This window comes from Acomys russatus, chromosome 12, assembly GCF_903995435.1.
Source record: "Acomys russatus chromosome 12, mAcoRus1.1, whole genome shotgun sequence".
Classification (NCBI taxonomy): Eukaryota; Metazoa; Chordata; class Mammalia; order Rodentia; family Muridae; genus Acomys; species Acomys russatus.
This window is the reverse complement of record NC_067148.1, coordinates 2,275,799-2,302,644: the sequence shown is the minus strand read 5'-3', so window position 1 is coordinate 2,302,644 and position 26,846 is coordinate 2,275,799. Positions and strand designations below refer to the sequence as shown.

The 26,846-nt window shown below is 40.6% G+C and overlaps 1 protein-coding gene and 2 pseudogenes across 1 annotated transcript in view; 2 read left to right on the top strand and 1 right to left on the bottom strand.

The window, feature by feature from the left end:
* Positions 1-26,846, bottom strand: part of Ankar (ankyrin and armadillo repeat containing) — a 55,697-nt gene that overhangs the window by 27,460 nt on the left and 1,391 nt on the right. Inside the window, exons 2-6 of the mRNA XM_051153777.1 lie at positions 23,357-23,992; positions 15,469-15,906; positions 13,190-13,353; positions 12,256-12,359; positions 1,346-1,526 (exon numbers count right to left, since the gene is read on the bottom strand). Of these exons, the coding sequence (XP_051009734.1) occupies positions 1,346-1,526; positions 12,256-12,359; positions 13,190-13,353; positions 15,469-15,906; positions 23,357-23,957 (1,488 nt within the window). The 5' untranslated portion in view covers positions 23,958-23,992. The remainder of the gene's footprint in view (positions 1-1,345; positions 1,527-12,255; positions 12,360-13,189; positions 13,354-15,468; positions 15,907-23,356; positions 23,993-26,846) is intronic.
* Positions 5,967-9,495, top strand: LOC127196645 (histone-lysine N-methyltransferase SUV39H2-like; annotated as a pseudogene).
* Positions 18,866-20,610, top strand: LOC127196218 (60S ribosomal protein L19-like; annotated as a pseudogene).

Sequence of the window (26,846 nt, the reverse complement as noted above, 5' to 3'; positions counted from 1 at the left end):
CGGGGGGGGGGGGGGGAGGATGTCCCCCTCAGTCACAGACATAGGGGAGGGAAGTAGGGGAGAAACGGGAGGAGGAAGGAATGGGAAGATACAAGGGATGGGCTAACAATTGAGATGTAATATGAATAAATTAATAAAAAAAGAAAGTTATCTGCTTCTCTCTGACTTAAGGAAAACTCAAGAAACGTGTAATAGCTGAAGAGACTTTCCCTTCTTTTTGTAGTTCTCAGATAAAGAGGTAAAAATAATGTGTTGTTCTTTGAGATGTTCTGATACACATTTTAATTTAGACTGGTTATCAAAGTTTTAAAACTATGGTTTTTGAAACAAATAAATGGAAAGTATAATGTTTCAAGTTGAAGAGCCTATTGATCAGCAGTAGCTAAGGCAAAGTCTGTAAAATAGATGGACGGCTGACGTAGGGTGCCAGCTCTGTCCCTCAGTCTGTGTGCCAGGGTGAAGCCAGCTGGTGCCACTTACTGACTGTGTGACTACATTAACTCTCTGCACTTCCCACTTCTCATTGTTGTAATAGCAGTGATAGCAATACAAGCAGTTCTTCAAAGAAACTTTCCTTTGAAAGTGGTTTAAACATTAGAAATCAGTAAAAATTTGCCATTCAGACTAACCACAATAGAGTCAGTCTATTGGCAATTTGTACTTTGCCAAAAATGTATAATCTAGAACCATATAGATTATTAGCTAATAAAGGATTTACTTTTTTATTTCATATTGAAGTGTTTCTTTAAGCATAATTTCCTCCCTAGTATAAGAGTATAATCTTGGAACAGCTATAGGAGCCCTTCCATTCTCAGGGGACACCAAGGCACCCTACTGAGACTTTGTCAAGTTTCAGGCTAATAGACTTCAGGTCCTAGGGGCTCTCTCCTGGGCAAGAGAATTTGCATACCAGGGAGTGTTGGTGGTCACAGGCCTTGCTCTCTACTCATTTCCCTGTCTTTTGTCTGGGCATCAGAGAGCTTGCCTGCAAGCTTGTGCTATAAAACCAACCCTATTCTCAGAGAAGTCCTAAGAACGAACACGCACACGCACGCACACGCACACACACACACACACACACATTCCTGCCTCGTGGAACCCAATTTCCTCTCACAGCCCTGTATCATACTGTCTGTTTGGTGCTAGGGCCTGAACTCTACTCAGAGGCCCTGCCTGCTGTGTTACTGTCTATCTGTCCATGGCCACTAACGACTCTTCTAGGAGACTCCAAACCCCCAACAACCCATCTCAGTGTCCTTCTTGAACCTCACAGCCTGGACCTATGAGACATGAACTCATGGTAATTAATGTAGCTTCTTACATTTTGTGATAGTAAGTGAAATACCTTGCATTTCATAGCTTTTTTGAAACCAAATTTTTTCTTAAATTGCTCGTGTAATTGAGCTTCAGTCAATGGAAGTCTCTTCAGTCTCAGATTGTTCACGATTTCGTTAATGGCTCCCCACCACTGAGTCTTATACAATTGCTGGTAGAAAATTTCAAGCTCAAAATAGATCACATAGTAGCTGCAAAAACAGAAAGGATAAGGGTGTGTTTTATAGCTTTGAGTAATTTGCTACTTATTTATATACTGTCAAAACATGTTTATTCATAATAATTACATTCAGAACTATAGTTTGAACTACACTTCATTGTAAAACATAGTAGCATTATTATCAACTGTTATTGTGACTTTTGCTTAATAATCATCCTTTTATTGACCATTTGGGTTGGTTCTGTATTCCCATGACAGAGATTAGGGGCATGTCTTCCAGTCACTAGAAGCCCAGGCTCTAGGGAAGAGTTTATTTCTACCTGCTTTCTTTCCTCTTGGCATTTTGACCTAATGGTGTCCATAATCTTACTCTGAGACATAATTACCTTAAGCCCAACCTGAAATAATGTTTTAGGTAATGGTTCCTTGGCTTTTACTGCACCAGTAGGTTAAAAAACTCCCAACCTACCCTGAGATGTGGGATGAAAAACTTGAAACACAGGCCCCTCTCCTTCTTGAGTAGAATTTACTGTTCCCTGCAGCAGAGGCTTCTTATCACATAAGCACTTGCACTTTCACAAGAGGAGGTACTGTGGCTGTTCTGGCAGGAATGCAGATAGTCTAGTGCTTCTTGGTGTCACTGTCAAACTTCATCCACAGTCTATGGGGTCTCTACTACCCTAGAAGTAATAGCTGCTGAAGATACAACTATTTACTGGTACCCTGAGAGCATCTCTGATGAGATGATTTTGTATTGTCTGGGGTCAGCTATATAGCAAGGTAGCACTGGCCACACAGAGATGCTTACTAGCAGCACAGAAATCCCAGATGGCCTGTGCTTCAAATGTAGTGGCTAGATGTTTCAGCCAGATAACCTTCATTCATGTACTGTGTGGTGACATACTATATCTCTTACTCAACCCCTAAGTGTAGTTAGAGGGGCCTTTAAGGAAGCCTCACTTTAAAACTCCCTCCTTCTACCTTCTTTTGCCTCGAAAGATGTGCCTTGCCTAGGTGCTTTCCTGACACACTTGTTTCATTAAATAGATTTCTGACCAATTTCCTACATTTACAACAACATTGTGAAACTGGTATGTTCTACAAAGTGAGTATTTTAGGACAATGAATTTATTTGCTCCAATAATTGTCATCTTGATGAGTTTTTCTACTCTCGTGAACTTCCAATTCATTGAGTATCTGATTGTAATCTTATCCTGGTATGATGCAAAACCATGAGTCATAAATGAATCTAGGATTCAGATGTTTCTAAGTATGACTATAGGACCTAGTAGAAATATAAAGGACACTGGAGAGATGGCTCAGAGGTTAAGAGCACTGGCTGCTCTTCCAAAGGTCCTGAGTTCAATTCCCAGTAACCACCTAGTGGCTCACAACCATCTGTAATAAGATCTGGTGCCCTCTGTATATGCAGACAGAATACTGTATACATAATAAATAAATAAATCTTTAAAAAAAAAAAAAAAAGAAAAAGAAATATAAAGGACCAGGAGTCTCTTGTAAGTAAGTAAATCAGAGGAAAACAACAGGAAAGCTGTATGAGGCCAGTGTAGTAACCGTTTCTTTAAAATCAAAGAAAGCAAGATTTTGAAATGACCTGTTTCAATGGACAAGCAAAATATCTGAAAAAGCAGATGAAATTGTTAGGGTTTTAAGGTAGCACTACTTTGAAAACAATTGCTGGGAAAGGAACTCCTATTTCATTGGATTGGTGTCAAATCTAACTTAGAAGTATGCCATTCGCCAGGCATGGTGAGGAGCCAATCTGAGAGACGACATCTGAGACTCAGCCAGAAGCAGTAGTTACTAAGACAGCATTTGTGTAGGGTTGCCTTCACAGAGCTTAATGGGAGCCAGGCACCTAGAAAGAGATGGCAGGGAATCTGGACAGGAAAAGAATACATTTTCATTGCATTTACGAATACTGGCCAACTGGCATATAGAAATCTGATTTAAAAAATTATTCTGAGGTTGGGTTTTATACAGGATGAAGGTTCTCTAGTAAAAGATATGTTAGTCTGGAAAATACTGATTATTGTTTTTACTTTCATTTCATGCTCTCTGTATCTAGAAACAAGCTTATTTTGTATTTGTTTTTATTAAGCCTGTGTGTGCATATGTGCATGTGTGTCCAGAGGTTAAGTGTCTTCCGTCATGACTCTCCATCTCAATTTTTTGAAGTAGAATTTCTCGTTGAAACTGAGGCTCACTAATAGGCTAGTGTAAATGGCTGGCGAGCCCCTGTGGCCCTCCTGTCTTCACTTCCTAGCACTGGAACTAGAGGCACACATTGCTGTGCCTGGAATCTATGTGACCAGCAGCCTTCTAGACCAAGCCAGGGAGTGGAGTTAACCACATGGATTAAACCATGGAGGAATTCACAATGCCACAGTATATTTGCATTCAATTTGAGCTTGTTTCTCTTGGCATACAAATAAAATTTACAGTGACATTTATAGTTCAACATATCCTTTTTAAGAAAGATCAAACTAAAACAGACTTAAGAGAAGGAGAGAACTAAGAGATGGAATGCTGCATTACAAGCAATAAGAATAGAAGAAGAGGGGCTGGCGAGATGGTTTTGTGGTTAAGAGCATTGTCTGCTCTTCCAAAGGATCCGGGTTCAATTCTCAGCATCCACATGGCAGCTCGCTACTGTCTTTAACTCCAGTTCCAAGAGATCTGATGTCCTCAAACCAATGCATAAAATAGAATTAAATAAACTATTTTTAAAAAATGAATAGGAGGCAGAGGCAGGTGGATTGATGTGAGTTTGATGCCAGCCTGGTCAAAGTAAGTCTAGGTCAGCCAAGGCTACTCAGAAAAAAACAACAAATAAATAAATGAATAAATAAATAAACAAAACACACACACACACACACACACACACACACACACACACACACAAAGGAAGAAAAAGGGCACTTCCTGACAGAAAATTGATAGGAGCTGGAACTCAGAGCTCTCTGGCTATGAGAAGTTTGTCAGTCTTTCTGGCTAGAGCCCACCCATACAGTACAGCCACAACTAACTTCCAGACAGGGCTTCATTGTTACAGCAGGAGACAGTACAAGTGGCTCAAAACTTAGAATTTTCTTGTTTCTCTTCTTGACTTTTGTTTGAATCTTTTTGGTTTTCCCTACAGCAGGAAATAGGAGGGAAATTTTTATTGTTTGACATTAGTAAAACATAGGAGAATTTTAAAGAATTTAAGTAAATTCTGAATGTCACACAGTTCAAAATTGTTGCTTTCTAAAATATAGAATTAAAGCGACTTAGAATTGAGAGGAAATATTTCAATAGGGCAGTGATGGCATACACCTTTAATCTCAACCACATACAGGAGTCAGACGCTTGCAGATCTCTGTGAATTCTAGACCAGCCTGGTTTACACAATGTAGTCAGAGTTGGACTCCTGTTGATAAGATAAAGCCACTTACAAAAGACAGTCTAGGATTCAAAATTATACATATTTTTCCCTTACAGTTACTATCTAAGTTTTTTCTTAATAATGGATAATAATGTCCTTACTGATGTAGAGGAAGAGTCTGTCAGGTCCGTCTTCATTCTATTGGCAGTTGGTTCTTTTTTCTGTGGATATGTGGACTCTCACAGCTAACATGCAGCTCTGCATTTGTTTATGTATGGGATGGAGGGGGAAATGTCACGCTGCTCTGATTAGCCAGCCAGTTTCCTTAAGAAGTAAGCGCCCATGGGAGAACTGGTGCCAAAAGGCATTTTGGCCTAAAAAAGGATATTTGGTTAATCAATGTAAGGACCCAAAGTTTGGCTGGGAGATGAACATGCAAGCTGCATGCCTGCCACAGCCAAGAGCTATTGAGAGCTGACTGAGGTAAGATGTCACACTGTTCTGGGCAGCCAGCTTATCCCTATAGATGTGAGGCTCTCTTGTGGGGATAAGTGGCAGTTCAGCCCCATGCAGAGAGACAACAGGGGCAATACAGGCAGCGAAATACACACAGGCCTAAGATAGGTCCCCAAACAATTCCTATGTTTGAAAGGCGAACCGCTCATTCCAAGTGGAGAAAGGGGCGGGGCGAAGACAGTCATAGTGAATGCAGAAACCCGGGCCTAAATACTTTTCCTGTTGCTCTGGGCAGTCAGCCAGTCCCCATAGGCACAAGGCTCTTGAAGGGGACAGGTGGCAGCTTGGCCTGGCGCAATGGGGCCCAAGGTCCCAGAAGAGGATATTTGTACACCATGCAGTCTTGTTTTGATAGTGAACATGAAAATGGTAATGGTAATATTATACACCCTCTTTGAGAGAGGTCAAAAAGAAACAGGGCTAAGTAAGAGAAGGACTGCTAAACTAAAGCATTCCATGCTTGCAATGGCTTCAACCTAGAGAACCAAGACTTTGTTATTTTGGGAGGGAAGCCTTATTTTTCTGTTTCAATGAAAAAGAAAATGGCTTTGGATTCCACCTAAGATAATGAGGATCAGGTTTGACAGAGGAAGACCTCCAGAAGATTTTGACTACAAACACATGAAGAAGACTAAACAGGACAGGTAACATAATTTGCTGATCCCTCCACATGGGAACAGCTCTGAGACTGACTGGGACATATAACTGTCTCCACACAGAACTTCAACTACACATGGCCAATACTTGGCTACAAAACCCTCATGACTTATTGTGCCATTCTTTTAAATGGCATAGATAAATTGGTTTACAGTTTGGCATTCAATCCAAACTGACTTAGAGAAAGACAAATGCCTTTATTCTACTCATACAAAGAGCAGAAAACCATCTTTAATTGATCTGTGCATCCTGCACATCTTATGCATTTAAAATTTTACAAGTGTATATTACTTGTGAGAAATTATATGTTTTCAGAACAAAAGAATCAGACACTGGTTACACTGCATCAGATGTAACAGATTCATCCTGAAGGATGCTAGAACACTGACACAGGATGTCCTGCCTCCAATGATTCAGTTGCCTGCTTCTAGGACAGCTTCAAAGAAATCTGCTGATTTCAATTGAGCCTGAAATATCTCAACATTTAGAGACTAGACCACAAATGTTATTGCTAGCTTGCTTAAAGATTTTTTTCCAAATGTATTTGGGCCCCCCCCCAAAAGGATTCCTATGTCCCCACATCATCAGGAAGCAACCTTGACACGAACAATGTTGCATGTCCCTTAAAGTGGGGCAGATAAATTTTGGTTCTTCTAATGGGCTATGGATGTTTGTGGTCATTTAAGGAAGTTTGTTACAAGTTATTAACGATCTTATTCAGAGAGAAAGCAAGGTTAGATTCAGGGATTTCTCTCTTTTCCTTTTCTCTATTTTTCTTTCTTAGGTGAAAAGAAATGGGTTGAAAAGAAAGGAGGGAGAATATGGAACTATCTTACAGGAATAATTAGACAAAAGGTAGTATTTTAGAGGTATTGTTATACTTAAGGTTATTTTGATACTTAGAGACTTTGTTATATTTAAATAAGGTCATTTTCAGATACTGGTATAATTATTGGTACAGTGACACTCACACACACACATGTGTACGTGTGTTAACTCTGGTGTGAGGTGTTGTACCCATACAGCTCATTTATAAATACAAGGCTTACTTCTATTACAGCTGCAATTACAAACTATTTAGGACAATAAAATGATGCAAGTTAATAGTTAGTTGATCAACTCATGATCATGTCAGTTGTTAGTATAATCTATCACAAAATAAACATCCTAGCTTAAACAGATAGCAAATGGCTAAAAATAAGCAACATTGCCTGTACAGATAGATAGATAGATAGATAGATAGATAGATAGATAGATAGATAGATGTAGGTAGGTAGAGAGATGTGATTTTATAGGTAGATATGTAAAAATAAAGTAGATAAATAGAGGTCTTCAAAAACCTCAGAGACCTACAGAATATGGCATTTAAAGATTTTTATTATTATTATTTTAAAGATTCTTTGACAAGGCATGGCAACTCCTGGCAGCACTCCTAGCTTACCTCAAAGATCATGAGCATCAAAGAAATTCCATATGGAGATTGATTCAAATGTGGCAAAACCACAGGGCAAAGAAAATATCCTCACTTCAAGTACAGACAGAATTCTTATTAAAATGGGCAAGCTTGGATGCAGGCCAAGTCAACTGCCAAGTTCTGCCAAGACAAGGTAAAGCAAGTCTTTAATAGTTCCTGCTTTACAAATATGTCTGTCAGATATTCTTAGCCAGAAGGCTGAAGATGATGTTCCAAAATTATAGAGAGAGTTTGGGTGACTGTCCAGGCAGCAAACTGTCTCTGTCATATTTATTTTTATTTTGGAAGCTGCTTGCCTGCATTTCCTGCTTACTCGGGTAATAATTTTATTCCTTCTCAAGTCTCTAATGGAGTTGAAGACTAGATAGTGATAATTTTACAATTAAGCTTAGTTGTTTAGGATTAAGATGTTTTAAAAGACTATTTTGGTTCCAAATAGATTTTTTTAGGTTGTTAAATACAATCTATGATAAAAGTAATTTGGATATAGAATTCATCATTATAGGATAGATAGTAGGGTACTTTCTCCTAAGTTGCCAAATACATTACAAATAATTACATTATAAATGTAATTGTTACATGATAGTTTTGATAATGATTTCATATTTGTTCTTACTGTATGGGGTTTATTATTATAAGAGAAAGAGCCAGCATGCCAGGGCCGGGCATCAGGCTAGCTGAGCTACTCAGGCTGACCGTGCCAGTTTGAATGAAAGCCCCTCAAGATGGTGGCGGCTGGAGGCGAGTAGCAAAGAGGGTGTGAAATATTATTTTGTAAAATGGAAAGGATGGCCAGAGTCTAAAAATACGTGGGAGCCCTGGAGAAACCTCAAGTGTCCAGAGCTACTGCAGCAGTTCAGTAGTGACAATAGTAGTTACTTATCTAGGGTAAAGAAGAGCAAGGCACTCACTTCAAAAGACAGGAACAGATTCTTGAAACCTGCTGTGGCTGAGTACATTGTAAAGAAAGCCAAGCAAAGAATAGTTCTGCAGAGATGGCAAGATTACCTCAACAGAAGGAAGAACCACAAAGGGATGATATTTGTTAAAAATACTGTTGACTTGGAGGGACCACCTTCAGACTTCTACTACATTAACAGATACAGGCCAGCTCCAGGGATCAGCTTAAACAATGAAGCTAACTTTGGGTGTTCATGTACAGGTTCTTTAAAAAGTGTTGTCCTGCTGAAGCTGGGGTGGTTTGGGCTTATAATAAGAACCAACAAATTAAAATTCAACCTGGCACTGCCATCTACAAATGCAACTCAAGGTGTTGATGTGGCCATGACTGTCCCAATAGAATTGTACAGAAAGGCACAGAGTATTCGCTGTATATCTTTAGAACTAGCAATGGCTGTGGCTGGGGAGCGGGGGGTGGGGGGGTAAAACCACTTGTGAAGATTAAAATAATGAGTTTTTTCATGGACTATGTTGGGGAGGTAATCACAAGTGAAGAGGCTGAAAGACGGGGATCACATATCTTTTTGATCTACATTATGATTCTGATGAGTTCACAGTGGATGCAGCTCGATATGGAAATATGTCTCATTTTGTGAATCACAGTTGTGACCCAAATCTTCAGGTGTTTAGTGTTTTCATTGATAACCTTGATACTCAGCTTCCCAGAATAGCACTATTTTTCACGAGAACCATAAACATTGGAGAAGAGCTGACTTTTGACTGTCAAATGAAAGTTTCTGGAGAATTATCTTCAGATTCTATTGACCACAAGCCCTGCCAAAAAAAGGGTCAGAACTGAATGTAAATGTGCAGCTGAGACCTGCAGAGGTTACCTCAACTGAAATTTCAGGAAACAGAGCTCAGGATGTTTGTTTTTTCATGTAAAAAATGAAAAAATTATTTGGGACTCCTTTCTGTTATCAAAATGAACTTTTATTATCGTATAGGGATTAGATGGGATATTTTTTCCCTGTGTAGCAAAACCCAATAGAAGAAACTTACTTTCATCGTCATGATGTCCAGTGTGAAGACAAAAGCAAAAGGCAGCAAGTGCCCTGAGCTTTTGGTGTCCTGACTAAGATTTTACCTCAGTACAGTGCTCTAAGCTTGAATTGACTTTAATGAGCTTGAGCAAAATGAACTGAATTCAGGAATCCAGCACTTCCTTATCTTCCTAACTCCTAACTGTTGTGGGAGAAGCTACAGTGTTATTCAGAATATTGCCTTCGTGGGACTGTTTGCTCACAATACATAGCACACGCTGTTTGCATGTTTGAAGCCTCATAGTGTCTGTCACCCAAAAATCTCAGGATGTGTCAAGAAAATATATTTTTTTAAATGACACACACACAAGAGAGAGAGAGAGAGAGAGAGAGAGAGAGAGAGAGAGAGAGAGAGAGAGAGAGAGAGAGAGAGAGAGAGCCTTTTTATTTAGACAAAAAGGGGGAAATGTTGGGGTTGGTCTGTTGCTATGTATTCTAATGCTAATTACTGATCCCAAGATCTGGTTGCTGGCCAGATGAGCACATTCTTATGTATACCTGTCTTTATTGTGTAAATCTTGCTCTACCTAATTTAAAGTTGATTGGTTAATAAAAAATATGGAATCCTGGGACTTGGCAGGGCTGAGGTAGGAGGAATGGAGGTTTGCAGGCTAGGGAGGACCATGAAGCTGGAGGAAAAGGAGAGGATAAAGAAAGCAGACAAGGCCTCATGGAGCAAATCCAGGCTAGAAAGGATGACTTATTGGCAAGTAACTTGGGTTGTGTAGCAGAGAGATAGGTAAATAGCTTGGAGGGTTGATATCTGCCCAAATCCAGTGCTTTAAGCTCATAAAATAAATCATATTCTCTCTGTGTCAATTATTTTGGAAGCTAGCAGGGTTGGACTAGACATCATATATGTAAGTCTTACCTATTGGTTTATATAATTATTTCATAATTGTTCTTACTCTATGTTTTTTAATTAGACAGAAAGGGGGAGATGTTATGGCACGGTCTGGTGCTTTGTATTCAGATGTTAATTGCCTGACACCCTGCCCTCTCATTCTTGCTATTCTACAAGCAGTAGTCCCTCACGTATACCAAAATGATTCTATGTATCCTTGCCTCCAAAATTATCTCTGATCGGCTAAATAAAGTGTCCTACACACCTGGGCAGGGCAGAAATGAAGTAGGCATGGCCAAGGTTCACGGGCTTGGAGGGAGGAGAGGATTACAGGATGAAGACGGAGATACAGAACTGCCTTGGGATAGGAAAAGGAGGTCAACTCTACGGTGTGGTGTGGAGAGGAGCAGCCCAGACGGAAAGCATGGCCAAGCTTTATATTACTCTGGATGGGAAGTAGCCCAGATAGGAATGATTAGAACAAATGACATGGATGTGGGGCTGCAAGGTAATGAGGTAGTTTAGCCTGACAGAAGCTAAAGAATAAAAGTTCATTCATAGATGTCTCAGGACACCACACTGCCTGGCAAGCATTGTCTACAAAATAGTCAGTAGGTGCTGGATCTATGAGCAAGAGCTTCCTCTTCCATAGAGATAACAAACCACGTATGGAACAAGATGTGTCCATGGATTCTGCATGGGGAAGAGGCACCTTCACACAAACTTGCATCTTCATATTCCTCTTCTTCCTTCAGAATTATGATCACATGGTCTCTGGCTTCATCTTAAGCAGGCAGTACTCAAGAGATCAATCACATTTTTTTCATACTCCCTTTGCCTTGTTCCTTTTATTCTCCCATCCCCATGAATCTTAAAATGTATAATTTTGTTTGTTTGTTTGTTTGTTTGTTCATTGAGACAGGGTTTCTCTGTGTAGCATTGGCTGTCCTGGACTTGCTTTGTCAAATGCATTATTTTTATTTCCACCTCTTTCTATCTCATTAACTTCTCCCACCTTATCCTTTAACTTGCTGCAAATAGTCTCCATTAATCATAGTCTATTAAAATTCTCTTACAAAATAACAGTCAACTTTAGAGAGAGCTCTTCACTCTTAAATTGAGTTGTCATTTTCTGTTGTATCTGACACCTTACTATTTCAGATTTTTACACACACACCCCTTTTGCCTGCTACACTGTCATAGTCTCCTGGTTCCCTCCCTTGTGAGTTATACCTGCTCAGTCTCCTTAGTTCTCTCTCCCATGTCTCTGCTGCTCCATCTTTGAAATTTCTATTCTCCAGAATTCCAGACTTGGTCTGAGTCTACCAAGTAACTCCATGCCACCAGGGGAAGTAAACAAGGAAACAAATCTTCCAATATGCTTTTCTCCACTTCTAGTCCAAACATTTTCTCTGAGCTCTATAGTCCATGTTTTCACACTGCAGTATTCACAGTAAAATACAGAAACACAGTATGTGAAAGAGCCTACCAGCACTGGAGGAACTATATCATTTCAGAAGATAAAAGGCATAGCAAGGTCTGCCAGAGAGGGTTTGGAGCTGCTAATATACTCCTTGTGGAAATGGAATGGTGTGTGTTGTATCTACTGCTTTCAGCTGCCCCTCAGAATTGGCTCCTGACTCCATCCATATGTAACACCTGTGTTCCATGTAAGAATTAAGTCCAAACTCCAACTCTACAGGATGGATCAAAATGTGTGAAGTAATAACTGGTTGGCACTCTTGGGTTTGTCACCTTAAAACTTATCACTGTTCTAGGATCACCATTTTGAGGTTTTAAGCTAGCCTTTGCATTTTGACAAATGGTTTCTGCTGACATTCAGCAATCCGTGGCTGGTATGAATAGAAAGCTCCTCACCTCTTTCCATGAAACTTCATAACTGGTACTGAGTAAAATTCTTTGTATCCTGAATCTTCTGTAAAGGTATTAGCAGCACACTCCCGTATTTTTTCAGCATTTTGCTAAAATACAAATCATACATTAAAAAAAAAAAACCTTAAGCAAATTTAATAATTATAAGATTCTTTATATGAAATTTTATACATGCAAATGAAAAAATAATGCTCCAGAGAAATCTGATAACTGTATGTATCCAATTCCTACTTTGAGAATAAATAAAAATAAATATGAAATATAAAATAGATATGATAGTATATAATGTAAACAAGACAGACAAGTTAAGGGCACTGATGTGTGCAGTGCCACCAGGTTCCTTGGTGAGGGGTCACTCTTCCCAAACTCAAGACTGTCTTATTTCTTCTCCTAATCTTTGAAAAATGTGGATGGATTAGCATATGTGCTCAGGAATCTATTTATTTGTTCATGGACTTCTATTGTATACTTTAGATAACTATCCAAGGACAAAGATTGCTTATTTGAAATCCAAAAACTCTGTGATGAAAGTAACTGTATCAGCTGTTACTATGGGTGAGGTAACAAGAATTAGTGATAGCTGAACCAACAATAACTTGGGAGTTCCTGCCAAGGAACGTGATAGAACAGAGATAGCTCATACAGCTGGAGGTGAGAAAGGGACATTGAAGAGGGGGAAAAAAGAAAGAAAGTAACTGTATCCATTTTATTCATCACCTTATTCTCTAACATAGTTGCTTAGGGTAGCTGTTACTTAATTCATGTTTGTTTCAATAAAGTGTGAGAAAAGATAGTGACCTGTGAGAACATCGTCTAGATATTTGGATGGTGTCTGTAACAACAGAAGCTCTTTCTCAGTGAACACTTACAAAACAGCTGAAAGAACAAAACATCTCAGAAATACTAATAATTCAAAAACCTTAAAATCATCCAAAGCGTTCACAACTGGATTCGTGCTGATATCAAATTCAATTCCTCCGTGAACATGGAAATATTGATGTTCTTTGTAGTCAAAATTCTGGCATTTAAAATCTCGTCCATAAATAAATGGAGGCAGTTCTCTCTCTGTCTTTACCTTGTCATCTCCAGAAATAAAAACAAATTTTAATTTAAAGTCTGGACAACACATAGATGATTGCATTTTAAATATTTAATTATCATTCATGTAAACAAAGTGGAAAATCCACATGAAATTAAAACTTTACAACTACTAACTATAAAATTATTTGTTTTCTCTTTCTCACTCTACACACACACACATATACACACACTACACACACACATGCACACACACACACGCACACACACGCATACAGAAGTGGCTTGTCACTGAGCTATATTCCCAGCCCTCTTGTACTTTTCATTTTGAGCCATGTTTCACTATGCCACTTAGGATAACTTTGAATTCAGGCTAGACTTGAATTTGTTATCCTTCTGCCTCTGTCGTGAGCAGCTGGGAGTAGAGCCCTGTGCCATCATATCCACTAACAAGAAAGAAAGGAAGAAAGAAAGAAAAAAAGAAAGAAAGAAAAAAGAAAGGTGCAAAAACAAGAGGAAGGAAGGAAGGCAGACACACACAGCTATGTATTTCATTTTTAACAATAAAATGTATTTGTTATGCATTTTGAACATTTTTTATAGTTTTACTATATAAACATTTTGAAAGCATTGTCAAAATACTCTGATTGACTTCTATGGGTAAACATTAACATATAATCCCTCAGTTATTGGGACTGAAATTCTGTGGGTTTTTTTTTTAATTTTTTTTTATTAATTTATTCTTGTTACATCTCAATGTTTATCCCATCCCTTGTATCCTCCCATTCCTCCCCCCCCCCCATTTTCCCATTATTCCCCTCCCCTATGACTGTTCCTGAGGGGGATTACCTCCCCCCTATATATTCTCATAGGGTATCAAAGTCTCTTCTTGGCTACCTGCTGTCCTTCTCTGAGTGCCACCAGGTCTCCCCTCCAGGGGACATGGTCAAATGTGAGGCACCATAGTACGTGAGAAAGTCATATCACACTCTCCACTCAACTGTGGAGAATGTTCTGACCATTGGCTAGATCTGGGAAGGGGTTTTAAAGTTTACCTCCTGTATTGTCCTTGGCTGGTGCCGGGTTTTTTTTTTTTTTTTTTTTTTTTCTAATAACTTTTATCAATGACAACAAAAACCCCCTTGAACTACTTTAGGCAAAAGAAACACTATAAAGAATTAAGTAGGTATTCACATTTATCTTAGTCAGTGTTCTGTGTTATACAGAGACATCATGACCACAGCAACTCTTATAAAAGAAAGCATTTAATTGGGGCTGGCTTAAAGTTTCAGAGGTTTAGTCCATTATCAGCATTGCCAAACGCATGAAGGCACACAGGCACGGAGGCACACATACAGGCACGGAGGCACACACACAGGCACGGAGGCACACACACAGGCACGGAGGCACAGACACAAGCACGGAGGCACACAAGCACACAGGCATGGAGGCACACAGGCACGGAGGCACACAGGCACATAGGCATGGAGGCACACAGGCACACAGGCACGGAGGGCACACAGGCACGGAGGCACACAGGCACACAGGCATGGAGGCACATAGGCACGGAGGCACACAGGCACACAGGCATGGAAGCATACAGGCACGGAAGCACACGGGCACACAGGCACGTGGGCATGGGGGCACATGGGCACAGAGGCACGCGGGCACAGAGGCACACGGGCACGGAGGCACACAGGCATGGAGGCACACGGGCACGGAAGCACACGGGCACAGAGGCACACGGGCACAGAGGCACACGGGCACGGAAGCACACGGGCACAGAGGCGCACGGGCACGGAGGCACACAGCACACATGGTCCTAGGGAAGTAGCTGAGAGTTCTACATCCATACCCACAAGCAGCAGGAAGAGACATTGGGCCTGGCTTGAGCTTTGAAACCCCCACGCCCACCCTAGTGACACTTCCTCCAGCAGGGTGACATCTAATCCCTCTCAAGCAGGGCCACTCACAGATGAACAAGCATTCAAATACACAAGCCTGTGGGGGGTGCAGGTGTCATTCAAACCACCACACCATTTGACAACAATAATCAGCTTCTCTTACTGGAAAGTAATGAGAACATATATACTACTTATTTTAAAAATAATTTTCTAAAATCCCACCAATGATAAGGCCTATTTTTGCTTATCCTCTTACCTGAAAAAGGTGGGAGGAGACTATTTAAATATGGGACTTTCATCTTCTTTTTTAAACCGAGTAAGAATGGAATCAAAAAACATATTAACTTCAGATAGGCTATCCCTCTTCTGATTTCCTTTTTTTTCTCAAAGTGCTTTTGAATAACTTTTTTTTGAAGATACAGTCTTTGTTGTAGTCTCTGGTAAGTACAAATATCAAGATAATCCTGATTGTACTCTATACCATTAGTAAGCCAATAGGATGTCTCAAAAATAAAGATGTTTTCATGCTGTTGAATTTGTGTCGTACTGAATGTCAACTTTAGCATAATATTCTCAGCATATTTCATAAATACAGCTTTTTCTTCGGGGCTATTGGGCTCATATGTTGGATCTTCATTCATGTCTTCATCATAGATTCCATTAAAGTCTGGATCATTTGTAATATCAACCAAACCTTCACAGAAAAAAAAAAGAATTAAAGAAAGAAAGAAATATGTAAATGGATAATTATTATTTAAATATTTACTAATGCTGGTTATTAATACAGTGACAGTTATTCCTTAACCTGCTATTTATTTTTTTAATAAAGATTTATTTATCATATTGTTCTGCTTGCATTGTGCCTCTATGCCAGAAGAGAACACCTGATCTCAATTTAGATGGTTAGGAGCTACCATGTGGTTGCTGGGAATTGAACTCAGGACTTCAGGAAGAGCAGGCAGTGTTCTTAACCTCTGAGCCATCTTTCTAGCCCCCTTAACCTGCTATTTTATAAATAAAAGACATAGAGACCTATCACATTAAATTTTAAGTCTTAAAGCTCTACAGCTGGGCAGATAACCCTCTAAGCTACTTTATCTACTTCCCATCTAAATTCCCAAATACTTGTACATTCCATTTCGGCTGCTTCTGCTCTACTAACCCAGTCCTCAGGGCAAGCTGCGTTTGGTCACATGCTCCTGGTTACCCCATGGTGACCTCCTCAACTTCCTCTCCTCCGGCTACACTTTCTGCTTCCTCACTCTCTCTTCTCCTTGTGGTCTCTCTTGGACTCCACGCCTGGGAGCTTATGCTTTGCTTACCTCTCTTCTGCCCAGCCCAGGCTGTAGGCAACTTTATTAGCTAACCAGGGATAATTTGGGAGGCAAGGGTCACACAATGCCATTTAGATACATGAGAATTTGCTTGTAGGATAGTAAGGATCTTGGGGAGGCACATTTGAATACATAGTAGCCCCAGGTCAACCGCAACAGGAAGAAAGAGAAAAAAAGAGAAAGAAAAAGAAAGGATGGAGAAAGAAAGAAAGAAGAGAAGAGAAGAGAAGAAAAGAGAAAAATAAGTAGTAAGAAACAAGAGATGAGAAAATGTGCTATGAAAATTTCCAGGCAAGAAATAGTAGCTGTTGCAATCATAAACTCCAGTTGTAGCTGCCTCCACTGGGTTTACACAAAATTGTGCCCCTCAGTAGTCAGGCAAAGGTGAGGGGTTTGGGGTGACCTACTTCTAACTGCCAAACTCACAGCTAATAATAGATTCATGGAAAAGGGGAGTCATGGCCTTTACTTGTGTACCCATGCTGATTTAACCGAGGCTCGGTTATAGCACAAATGGCCCGGGTTAAACAAAATGAATCACAAAACAAACCCAAAACTCATGAATCTGGGAGAGGACATGGTAGAGAAGGGGCTGAGAGGGAATTAAGGTGTAGGGAAGTAAATGTGAGGGCATCGTATACAAATATAAAATTGTCAAGGAATGGGTGGTCTCTGAACCAGGCCTATCCCTGGCAACACATCCTATGCACCTTCCTAGCCTAGTAAGTCTCTCAGGCCTCTTTTTGACTACACTATTGCAAACCCCGGGCTGATCCCTACTTGCACATCCCAGGTGCTGGCCCAACCTGACAGTTTCATGAACCTTCTCTCATGGCCCACAATTTTCAGGCTTAGACTCAACTGAACTGCCCGTGTGCTGGTCTCACCTGATGAATGCCCAATAACTCAGTGTATACATGCCATCTCCCAAGCACATCTCAGGTAATGTACTTTGCACACCAGTTTGAGCAGATGCGGTCATTGTCCCATTTGTACACTTACTTGGTTATCATTGAATTGGAATCACCCCTATTTTGCCAATCTGAAATCAGCACTACCTGAAGGGTTTGACCTACTATTTACTCAACTCGTCTGATCTGAAATCAACTGAAATTGGGGCAACCACAGAAACAAAATCAACTTCAACTCCACAGAGAGAGCCTTGAATCTCACATCAGACATACAGCCCAAAACAGAAGTCCACATTCCCAGGTCACATCACAAAAATATAAACAGTACAAAAGATCAATACAGTAGGTCTTGGAGAAGACACACCAACCCTATAGAAATGTTCTCCAATGGAAATTATCCAAATGAACCCCCAGGGCACAGAATTTAAAAGAAAAATCTTAAACATGATTCTAGGGAGTTTAAAGCAGACAGAAATAGCTTAATAAACTTAAAGAGGATAGGAAAAAACTCCTATCATTTCCGAGATGACAAAGAAAGATCAAACTCTAAAAATTGAATTTAATAATGATAAAAATAGAATTACTGAAAAATTTCAAGTTAAATTTAAAAACTTAGGGGAAATCCTTGCCAATAGAATGGATAAAGTAGAAGACAGAATATTAAGACTTAACATAAAGCAGAGGAATCATACCCCAGCCCTAACCCTAACTCTAACCAACACAGAAAACATTTAAAGTCACATGAAAGAAGTAACAGGAAGCTAGGGCACCAAAAATTATAAAATCTCTGAATTGTCGGCAAAAATAAAGGGGCAGAATCCTCAACAGTATCACAGAAAAACACTTCCCCAAAATAAAAATACATATCCATGTAAGAATACAGACCAGACCAGGAAAGAAACTCGTCATAGAATATTATAGCTGAAGCACTAAATGTACAGAACAAAGAAAACGTATTGAAAGAAAAACCACAAGTCATATACAAAGGGAAGCCCATCAGAAGAACAGCTAACTTCCCGATGGAAACTTTAAAGGCAAGGGCAGCTTAGGCTAATGTACCGTAAATTCTAACAGAACACAGATGCAAACCCAGACACTTACCTGGCAAAACTATCAGCCATCACTGAAGGAGAAATAAAAACTTTCCAGTGTATAAACAGGCTAAAAGAATTCATGTCTAGCAAAACAGCCCTACAACAAATAGTGGAAGCAGATGGAGGAATACTAGATGGAGGAATAAGTGAATCTGAAAGGTTCTATAAAGAAGACAGATGAGACTATAATTACTACAACATAAACTATGAGTAAGAATAAAAACAACAAAACAAACAAAGCCCACAATAAAATGACTGCAATCAACACACAATTTTCAATAACAACTTTAAAAGTCAATGTTCTCAATTCCCTAATGGCACAGGTTTGTGGGAAGGATTGTAAGCTTTGTCACACGTGAAAGCAGTCTTGGTGGGCTTTGCCCTTGGACACACCATGGATACTCCCTGAGATTAACCTTGAGATAGACTGGGTGGAGCCATCCTGGGCCTGGAATTCAGGAAGTGACTGGGGGACTCCACCTGGATTCTTGTATTTCTAATGGACCCTTGATGGGAGGAGAGACAGACAGGCAGGGAGGACAAAAGGAGCAGCAGGTTCAGACCGAGCTTGAGTGCATGTGGATCGGAAAAGGACCAGCGCGCAGGCCAGAGACCCCTAGGGACCCGTCCCGTGGAACAGATACCAGAAGGTTCACTCTTTTTTCCCTCTTGTGTAAGATAATTGGGTTGTATAATAAAGTTTAATTGTTAAGAAACAGAGCCAACACAGATTAGTTGAAAGGATAGAGAAATAAAGTCTGCTTTCCTTTCGGTGCTGTGTCCACAAGCACGGATATGCTTACGAAGGGCTAACAATCGAGATGTAATATGAATAAAATAATAAAATGGAAAAAAAATAAAATACTGAGGTTACAGTATTTATTAAAAGGTGAGCTATTTAAAGAAAAAAGAAGTACCAACACACACACACACATACATGACATGATTATCAGAGGTTCCAAAGTAAATGTAATTGGTGGAACTGTTTATAGCCTGTCTACTAGAGGACTACGCCACTTAGTAATTGATTGCAGAGGAAAACATTGTTGCTGAATTCTAATTGCTAACTTTCACTACTTAATCCCCCTGTGGAGCTAAGAATTAGTTATGGAGTGTTTGTATAGATGGCACTCATCTTGTATGCCACAAACTCATTTGCATGGAGCAGAACACATCAGTAAGACTCTTGTCACAATAATTAGGCAAGCATGATATAAGACCTTTTTTGATTTTAGAATTTCCAAACATTGTCTCTTTTGTATATGAAGCCACTTATATCTTCCTGAATTAATACATATTTTCCACAGTACACAATTTTCATCATGTTGTTTTGGTGTCTCTGACTTATCTAAAAATAGACTTAATCTACTTAGACAAAAACATTAACTACTGGGTATCGCTTATATGGTGGAAAATGTAATTTCTTCTCACTTCTTCCTTCTCTTTCATTCTGTCAGACATTATGAAATTGAAATAAAATACATTACACACACACACACACACACACACACACACACAAAGAAGAGGCTTGCCTCTGTGTCCTCCGCTGTGGTAAAGTGAAGTTCTGGTGAGATATGATAAATAAAAATCACTAATGGCTACTCTTGCCAGCTGATCCAGAAGCTGATCAAAGATGAGCTGATCATTCAGAAGCCTGTGACTGTCCATTCCTGGCCTCGATGCCAGAAAAAACACCTGGGCTTGATGGAAGGGCAGGCATATGGGCATAGGGAAGAGGAAGGGTACTACTAGTGACTGCGTGCCTGAGACGGTGCCCTGGATGAGAAGGATGAGGGTCCTGCGCCGGCTCCTGAGGAGACACTGTGAATCTAAGAAGACTGACCACCATGTGTCCCACAGCCTGTACCCGAAGGTCAGAGGGAATGTGTTCAAAAACAAGGGATTCTCACGGAGCACATACCCAAGCTGAAGGCAGACAAGGCTGCAAGAAGCTCCTGCCTGACCAGGCTGAGGAAACAGTGAGAGCCCAGAGAAGCGCCTCCAGGCCAAGAAGGAGGAGCTCAAGACCCTGTCCAAGGAGGAAGAGACCAAGAAGTGAAGCTTCCCTCACATTTGTACATAGTGACCTGGCTTTATGGCCTCGTGTGGATCAGTCATTAAAATAAAACAAGCTTTAAAAAACAAAGAAAATCCATTTTCTATTGTCTATAAGAAACTCACCTTAGATTTAAGTACAGCCACCACATTAATGTGGAAGGATTAATTAAAAGTATTTTAAGCAAGCGGGCGGTGGTGGTGCACGCCTTTAATCCCAGCACTTGGGAGGCAGAGGCAGGCGGATCGTTGTGAGTTCAAGGCCAGCCTGGTCTACAAAGTGAGTCCAGGACAGCCAAGGCTACACAAAGAAATCCTGTCTCGAAAAACCAAAAAAAAAAAAAACAAAAACAAAAACAAAAACAAAAAAACCAAAACAAAAAACAAAAAAAAAACAGGAAGAAACGAATGAATTCTAGATGCATGCAAACCACTAGGGTTAACCCAAAAAGTATGAACAACTTAAACAACTGTTTATTACAAACAGACTGAAATAGTTAAAAAAAAAAAAAAAAAAAAAAAAAAAAAAGATCATGCAGGAACAGCTGGAATCACAGCAGTATTCTATCAGACTTTTAAAGACCTACAACCAATACTTCTGAAATGATTCCAGAAATAGAAACAGAAGCACTCCCACCACACTCCTCCAAAGCCAGTATTACTCTAATACCCAAACCAGGTACAGACACAACAACAGCAACAAAAATCTGCAGGGCAATATCCCTAATGAACATAAATTCAAAAATCTTCCATGAAATACTCAGGCGCGCGCGCACACACACACACACACACACACACACACACACACACACACACACACACACAATCACTCACCACTATACCAATATACAATCATATACTAAAAAGATCACCCACCACTAATCAGAGATGGTTCAAAACTTGTAAGTAAATAAATGTAATAAACCACGTGAATGGGCTCAAAGGAAAAAAAAATTACGCTTGATAGATACGGAAAAGGTCTTTAAAAATCACCATCTGAGAGACCAAAAAGAATTAAAATCCATATCTCAGGGCCACTGAGGCAAGGTTTCAAGAAATAGGCTTAAAGGGCCGGGAACGCCTGCAGGGAGGGCCGACCGGCCCACGTTCCCTCCCTGCCCACCGGAGATATGGTCACTGGAAAACTAGATCAAAGGGCCCCTGCCCCGCCTCAAGATGGCTTCGCTCCCCTAGCAACAGCCAATTAGCACAGGATGGGACATTCGTCTGAAAACCCAAACAGGTCAATCCCCTCAGCAAGGAGGTGAACTAAAGAGATCAAAGGAAGTTGGAGCTGGGGTGGGTGCCTTCGGGACCTGTTTGTAGCCTTAGGACTGGACCCCCTTCTTTATCTTTACCTGCCAAGCTGGGGCCCCCTACTCGGGGAAGGCTGGGAGGGAAAAGGGCCTTTCAGTTGATGAATGGATAGTAATAAATACGGTACATCTGTTAGGGTAACGCTCTGTTCAGTTGTAATGAAAAATGAAATTGACAGATAAATGGTACTGCTAACTACTGTGTGTGGGTAACGCAGACACAGAAAGCAAAGCGCTATTTTCTCTCTTATCTGTGGATCCTAGCCTCGAATCTTTTGATCTGAGTATATAACCCGAGGTATTAGAAAGAGTCAGGAAAGTACAAAAGCACTATGGGAGGGCAGTGGGGAAAAGGAGTTCCAGAGGGGAATAGTAGCAGAGAGGTATAATGGTGTGTGTGTGTGTGTGGTGTGTGTGTGTGTGTGTGTGTGCACGCGCATGGGGCAGGGGGCTTAACTGGAGAAGAGATAGAGAGACAGATAACCCTAAGACTGTCTTAAAAAGCCGCAGGGCAACATATTTTATAAGCTTGCAGTATGTACTATATAGAGATGTGTGCATATGTATGTATATGTCTTTTTTAATTGAGTTATACCACATGAGGTGATTAATATTTCCTCTAAGAACCATGCATGATCAGAATGCACATATGCAGCATGCACAGGGCCTACATGTTCAAACCTTATGGGGTCCCATCTCTGAGACAGGAAGTGGACATGGGCTCTATCATAACTAAGAAGATATCTGTAACTGATATCCGCTTGAAAAGAATAAATTACTTTTCTCCAATGAAGTCACACTGAACGTATTTCCAGACTTCAGGGTAGGCAGGCCCCATGCCCAGCAGTAGAGGCCAACACATAATGAAGTCAATAGTATTTTTGTAGGCTTTCTATTATATTGCTTTGCTTGGTCATTTTTGCCTATTGGTCTTTTGCTTATATATTACTGATTTTGCATTTTTGTAGGGTTGTAGTGTGTGTGTGTGTGTGTGTGTGTGTGTGTGTGTGTGTGTGTGTGTGTGCACGTGTGGGGGGGAGAGGAGAGTTTCTTAAGCTTTTTGTCATTTGTCTTGTTTATTTCATTGTTTCTTTCTTTTTTTTTTTTTTTTTCGAGACAGGGTCTCTCTGTGTTAGCCTTGGCTGTCCTGGACTTGCTTTGTAGACCAGACTGGCCTTGAACTTACAGCGATCCATCTACCTCTGCCTCCTGAGTGCTGTGATTAAAGGCATGCACCACCACATCCAGTTTATTTGATTCTTTTTTTAAACAGAGAGCAAGAAAGGGGGTGGAGTTAGGGAGTGAGGACAATGTGGGAGGCATTGGAGAAGGGAAAAAGTATGATCAGAAAATATATTTTATGAAAAGTTTATTTTCAATAAAAAAGAAAGTGGCTTATAATAAATATAGTTAAGACGTGCTAAACTCTCTTACCTGCTGAACTAAACTCAGAAAATATGTCTTTAGTTGTTTGAGGTTTCCCATCTGGATCAATGTCCATGATTGTGCGCCACAACTCAGAGAATCTGGTTCGTTTCTCTTTGGGCATGTATATTCCATGCCACAGTGCTTTTAGCATATAATCAATATGGATCAAGATTTGTCCAATTCTGGTATCATAATAAGCTGGAGGTAATTGACAAGAAGAACTTTGATCATAATTAGCTTCTAAACTGATTGAAGGGATTTGATTTAAGCAATAAATCCCAACGGCTAACTCCCTTAAGATCTGATGAACCTCCCTGTAGTCCAAGTGAGCAGTGGGGTCCACAGGAGTCAACAGGATGGCCGTGGAGAAGCTTACATTGTTTATTTGGCTCATGAGTCCACATGGGATGTCCAGTTGAGAACGGACATCATCCTTGGCAGCCAGCCAGCTGACGAGTGTTGTTGTTAATAACTCTTGCACTTCACTGCGATCGTATTTTTCAAAGAAAGCAGAGGCATTTCTTTGCACTGCTAAATTTTCCAGGAAGGTTTCTTCATCTTGAACTTGCTCAAATCTAGATATTCCTTTTTTTGATATTCTTAACATTTTGAATTAAATCTAGTTTCTCCTTTTTGAAGTTTCTGCAACAAAGGAATAATACTTGTCATGGCAATGGAGATGGATTTTTCTAGAATATATATGCACCTTTCATCTTTTTGAAGTTAATCATCTCAATCTGTACTTTTTTCAACTTCCAATTAATTGCATCACAAAAACTTAAATTTGAATTAAAGTACTTAAGGCTGTAAAATCTTAAAGATCAATCATGCTAAATGACTTTAAAGCTCTGATTTTCAGTGAAAATTTACTGAGAAATCTTCAGTGCTATATAGCATTCTGCCAATCAACCACACAGATGGGGGTCTTATAAGATTATAACATCTTTTGTTTGTGCAAGAACATTCTTCAGTGTTTATACACTGATGAAATAGCTTGACACACTTTCATATGTCCTATTTACATTTCTATTGCTATGATAAACACCATAACCAAAGGGATTTGTAGAGGAACAGGTTTATTTGGCAGAGGAAGCCAAAGCAGGCACTTGGAGGGAGGAACTGAGCAGAGATCATAGCTGCTTACTGGCTTGCTACTTCAGCTTTCTCACTTTGCTTTTTTAATACACACATGTCCATCTGCCCGGGGATGGCACCACCCACAGGAGGCTGGGCCCTTAAATGACCTTAACTTGTGTCACTTGGAATAAAAACTAACCAGAACTTCATCATTACATAGCATACGGCATTATTTTAGAAAGACACGGTTTGTGTTTGAGAAGCGACTGCTATGTACTTTATTTTTCATCGAAAAGATTTTTAACTACCTCCCTCCCCTTTCCTGCATCGTCCTTCCCTTCTTAGAAACTCCTGAGAGCCGCATGCCTCCCTGTCTCTTCCCCTCATCTGCTGAGCTGTCCTCCCACCTACTCCTTAGTGTCGGAGCAAATAAATGCTGCTTTCACAATAATAACTGTTACCCTTTTTTGAGCATCTTTGATGTTGCACATGTAAAACACAGTACTTATTTTACTTGTTTAATGCCATCAGTCTCCATTATACAGATTTTTTTTTTTTTAATTGTAGCCAGCACCAAAGTCACTTGGACTTTTTAAAAATACCTGTTTCTGGATCACAGAGTTGAGGTAGAAAAACTCGTATTTTGTAGTTAATTCTGACACTGCGTACAGAATCCAGCTTATGGGGTTATTTTTCTACTTCCTAGATGCCAACATGTAAATTTAGGAGATTACAGGGCATGATGGGGGCTCACAGTTTTCAGAACCACAATCCCGCTCCAAGACTTGTGATCATATTGTTAGCAGCGACCGCGCAGGAGATGGAAAGGGACAGGGAAAAGAGAAGGCCTACTTGGAAGTGATTTTGTCTAGGAGAGAGGAGCTGCTTCCGCGATGGTCCTCTAAGGTATTCGCGGAGCAGACAGCCGTTGCTAGGAATGGCTTCGCGATGGTTCTGAACCTCTCCACCAGTACCCCAGAGCTCGAGGCGTTCAGAGAAGCTGCGGGAGGGCCCTTCCTGTACTGAGGGCCAACGCTGGCGAGAAGACCTGGAAAGCTCTTGAGCCTGGTAAAGCTGTCCTAGGGCCTCCTGCGCGCAGGCTGTGCCTCAGGTGAAGCGCGAGTGTGGCCTGCGCTTTGCGACCTCTGTACATGTGGTCCCAAGGCCTTATCCTTGATCCCATGAGGACAAGTCCTCTAACCTCTCTCTAGATCTCAGCCCAGCCCCACGCTCTGTCTCTGCTATTGTGCATTTGCTTATAAAGAAAACAGAAACCCTTGAGTGGCACGGGCCAGTGCCGGGCTCTGAGGGTCCCAGTCTGGAACCCTATTGTGCAACAAACGTTTACTGAACATCAATTATGAGCAAACCACCATGCCAGAGGATGGAGACCACAGTAAAACCCCAAGGGCTTGCCAATGTGGTGTAAGATGTTGACAGTGGAGTAACTTTAAAAACGAGTCTGGGAAATAAGTTATCCATACAAATAGTGGCTGAAATGGCTCTTCCGGGGCAGGGTAGTGTTGTTCAAAGTTTGAGGAAAACAAACCAAGGCACTGAAATCAAGGGACATGGGCACAAAATGAGTATAAAAAATTGGGTGGGACAGTGTGTGCTCCTGAGTTTATCACAGATCATGGGGCTAAGATACTAACAATGGCGGTCAGTGCAGGCTAGCATGATGACAGTAGTGAGAAGAGAGAAGTGGTGGGAAATTTGAGGGAGGTAGGCTATTGGTAACACATTATGGGGTTTCAATGTACCGAAAAAAGTGTTAGGGTGACGCTTGAGTTTCTATCAGGAGCTACAGAGTGTCAAAACAAGATTATGTTCAGCTGTGAACATAATTCACCTTAAAGTACTAGAGAAACAAAGGTATGTCAGGCACATCTCTTCGGTATCAGAAGGGGTTTAAACATGGCAGCTGAGTTGAGACATATCAATTCATGTAAGCTTAAAGTAACTGGAGCCAGAAGGGTGGTTGAAATTACCAAGGGAGGGTATACTGTTGACATCCAGGACAGAAGCCTAGGGAATTTAACATTTAAAGGTCAGGGCTATATAATAGGATCCTGTCTCAAAAGAAGAGTGGAGGGGATGGGGCGAAGAAAAGGAAGGGACAGGGGAAGGAGGGAGGGAGGGAGGGAGGGAGAGAGAGAGATAGAGAGAATGCAGTTAGAGGTAGATGTTAGGATCAGCAGGAGAGCTACAACTGTCAGAAGCTAAGGGATCTGTTTGATGAATAAGGGAGGGGGATGGCCAACTTTGTTAGCTGCTGCTGCCGGGTCAGGGGAGTTTAACTCCCCCTGAACTTGACATTGAGCAATGAAACTCTTAGTGACTAGAGCAGAACTCCTATTCATTTAGGCACTATGCGTGAAACTGCATTTACCAGGAACTCAGGGCACAGGAAAGGCTC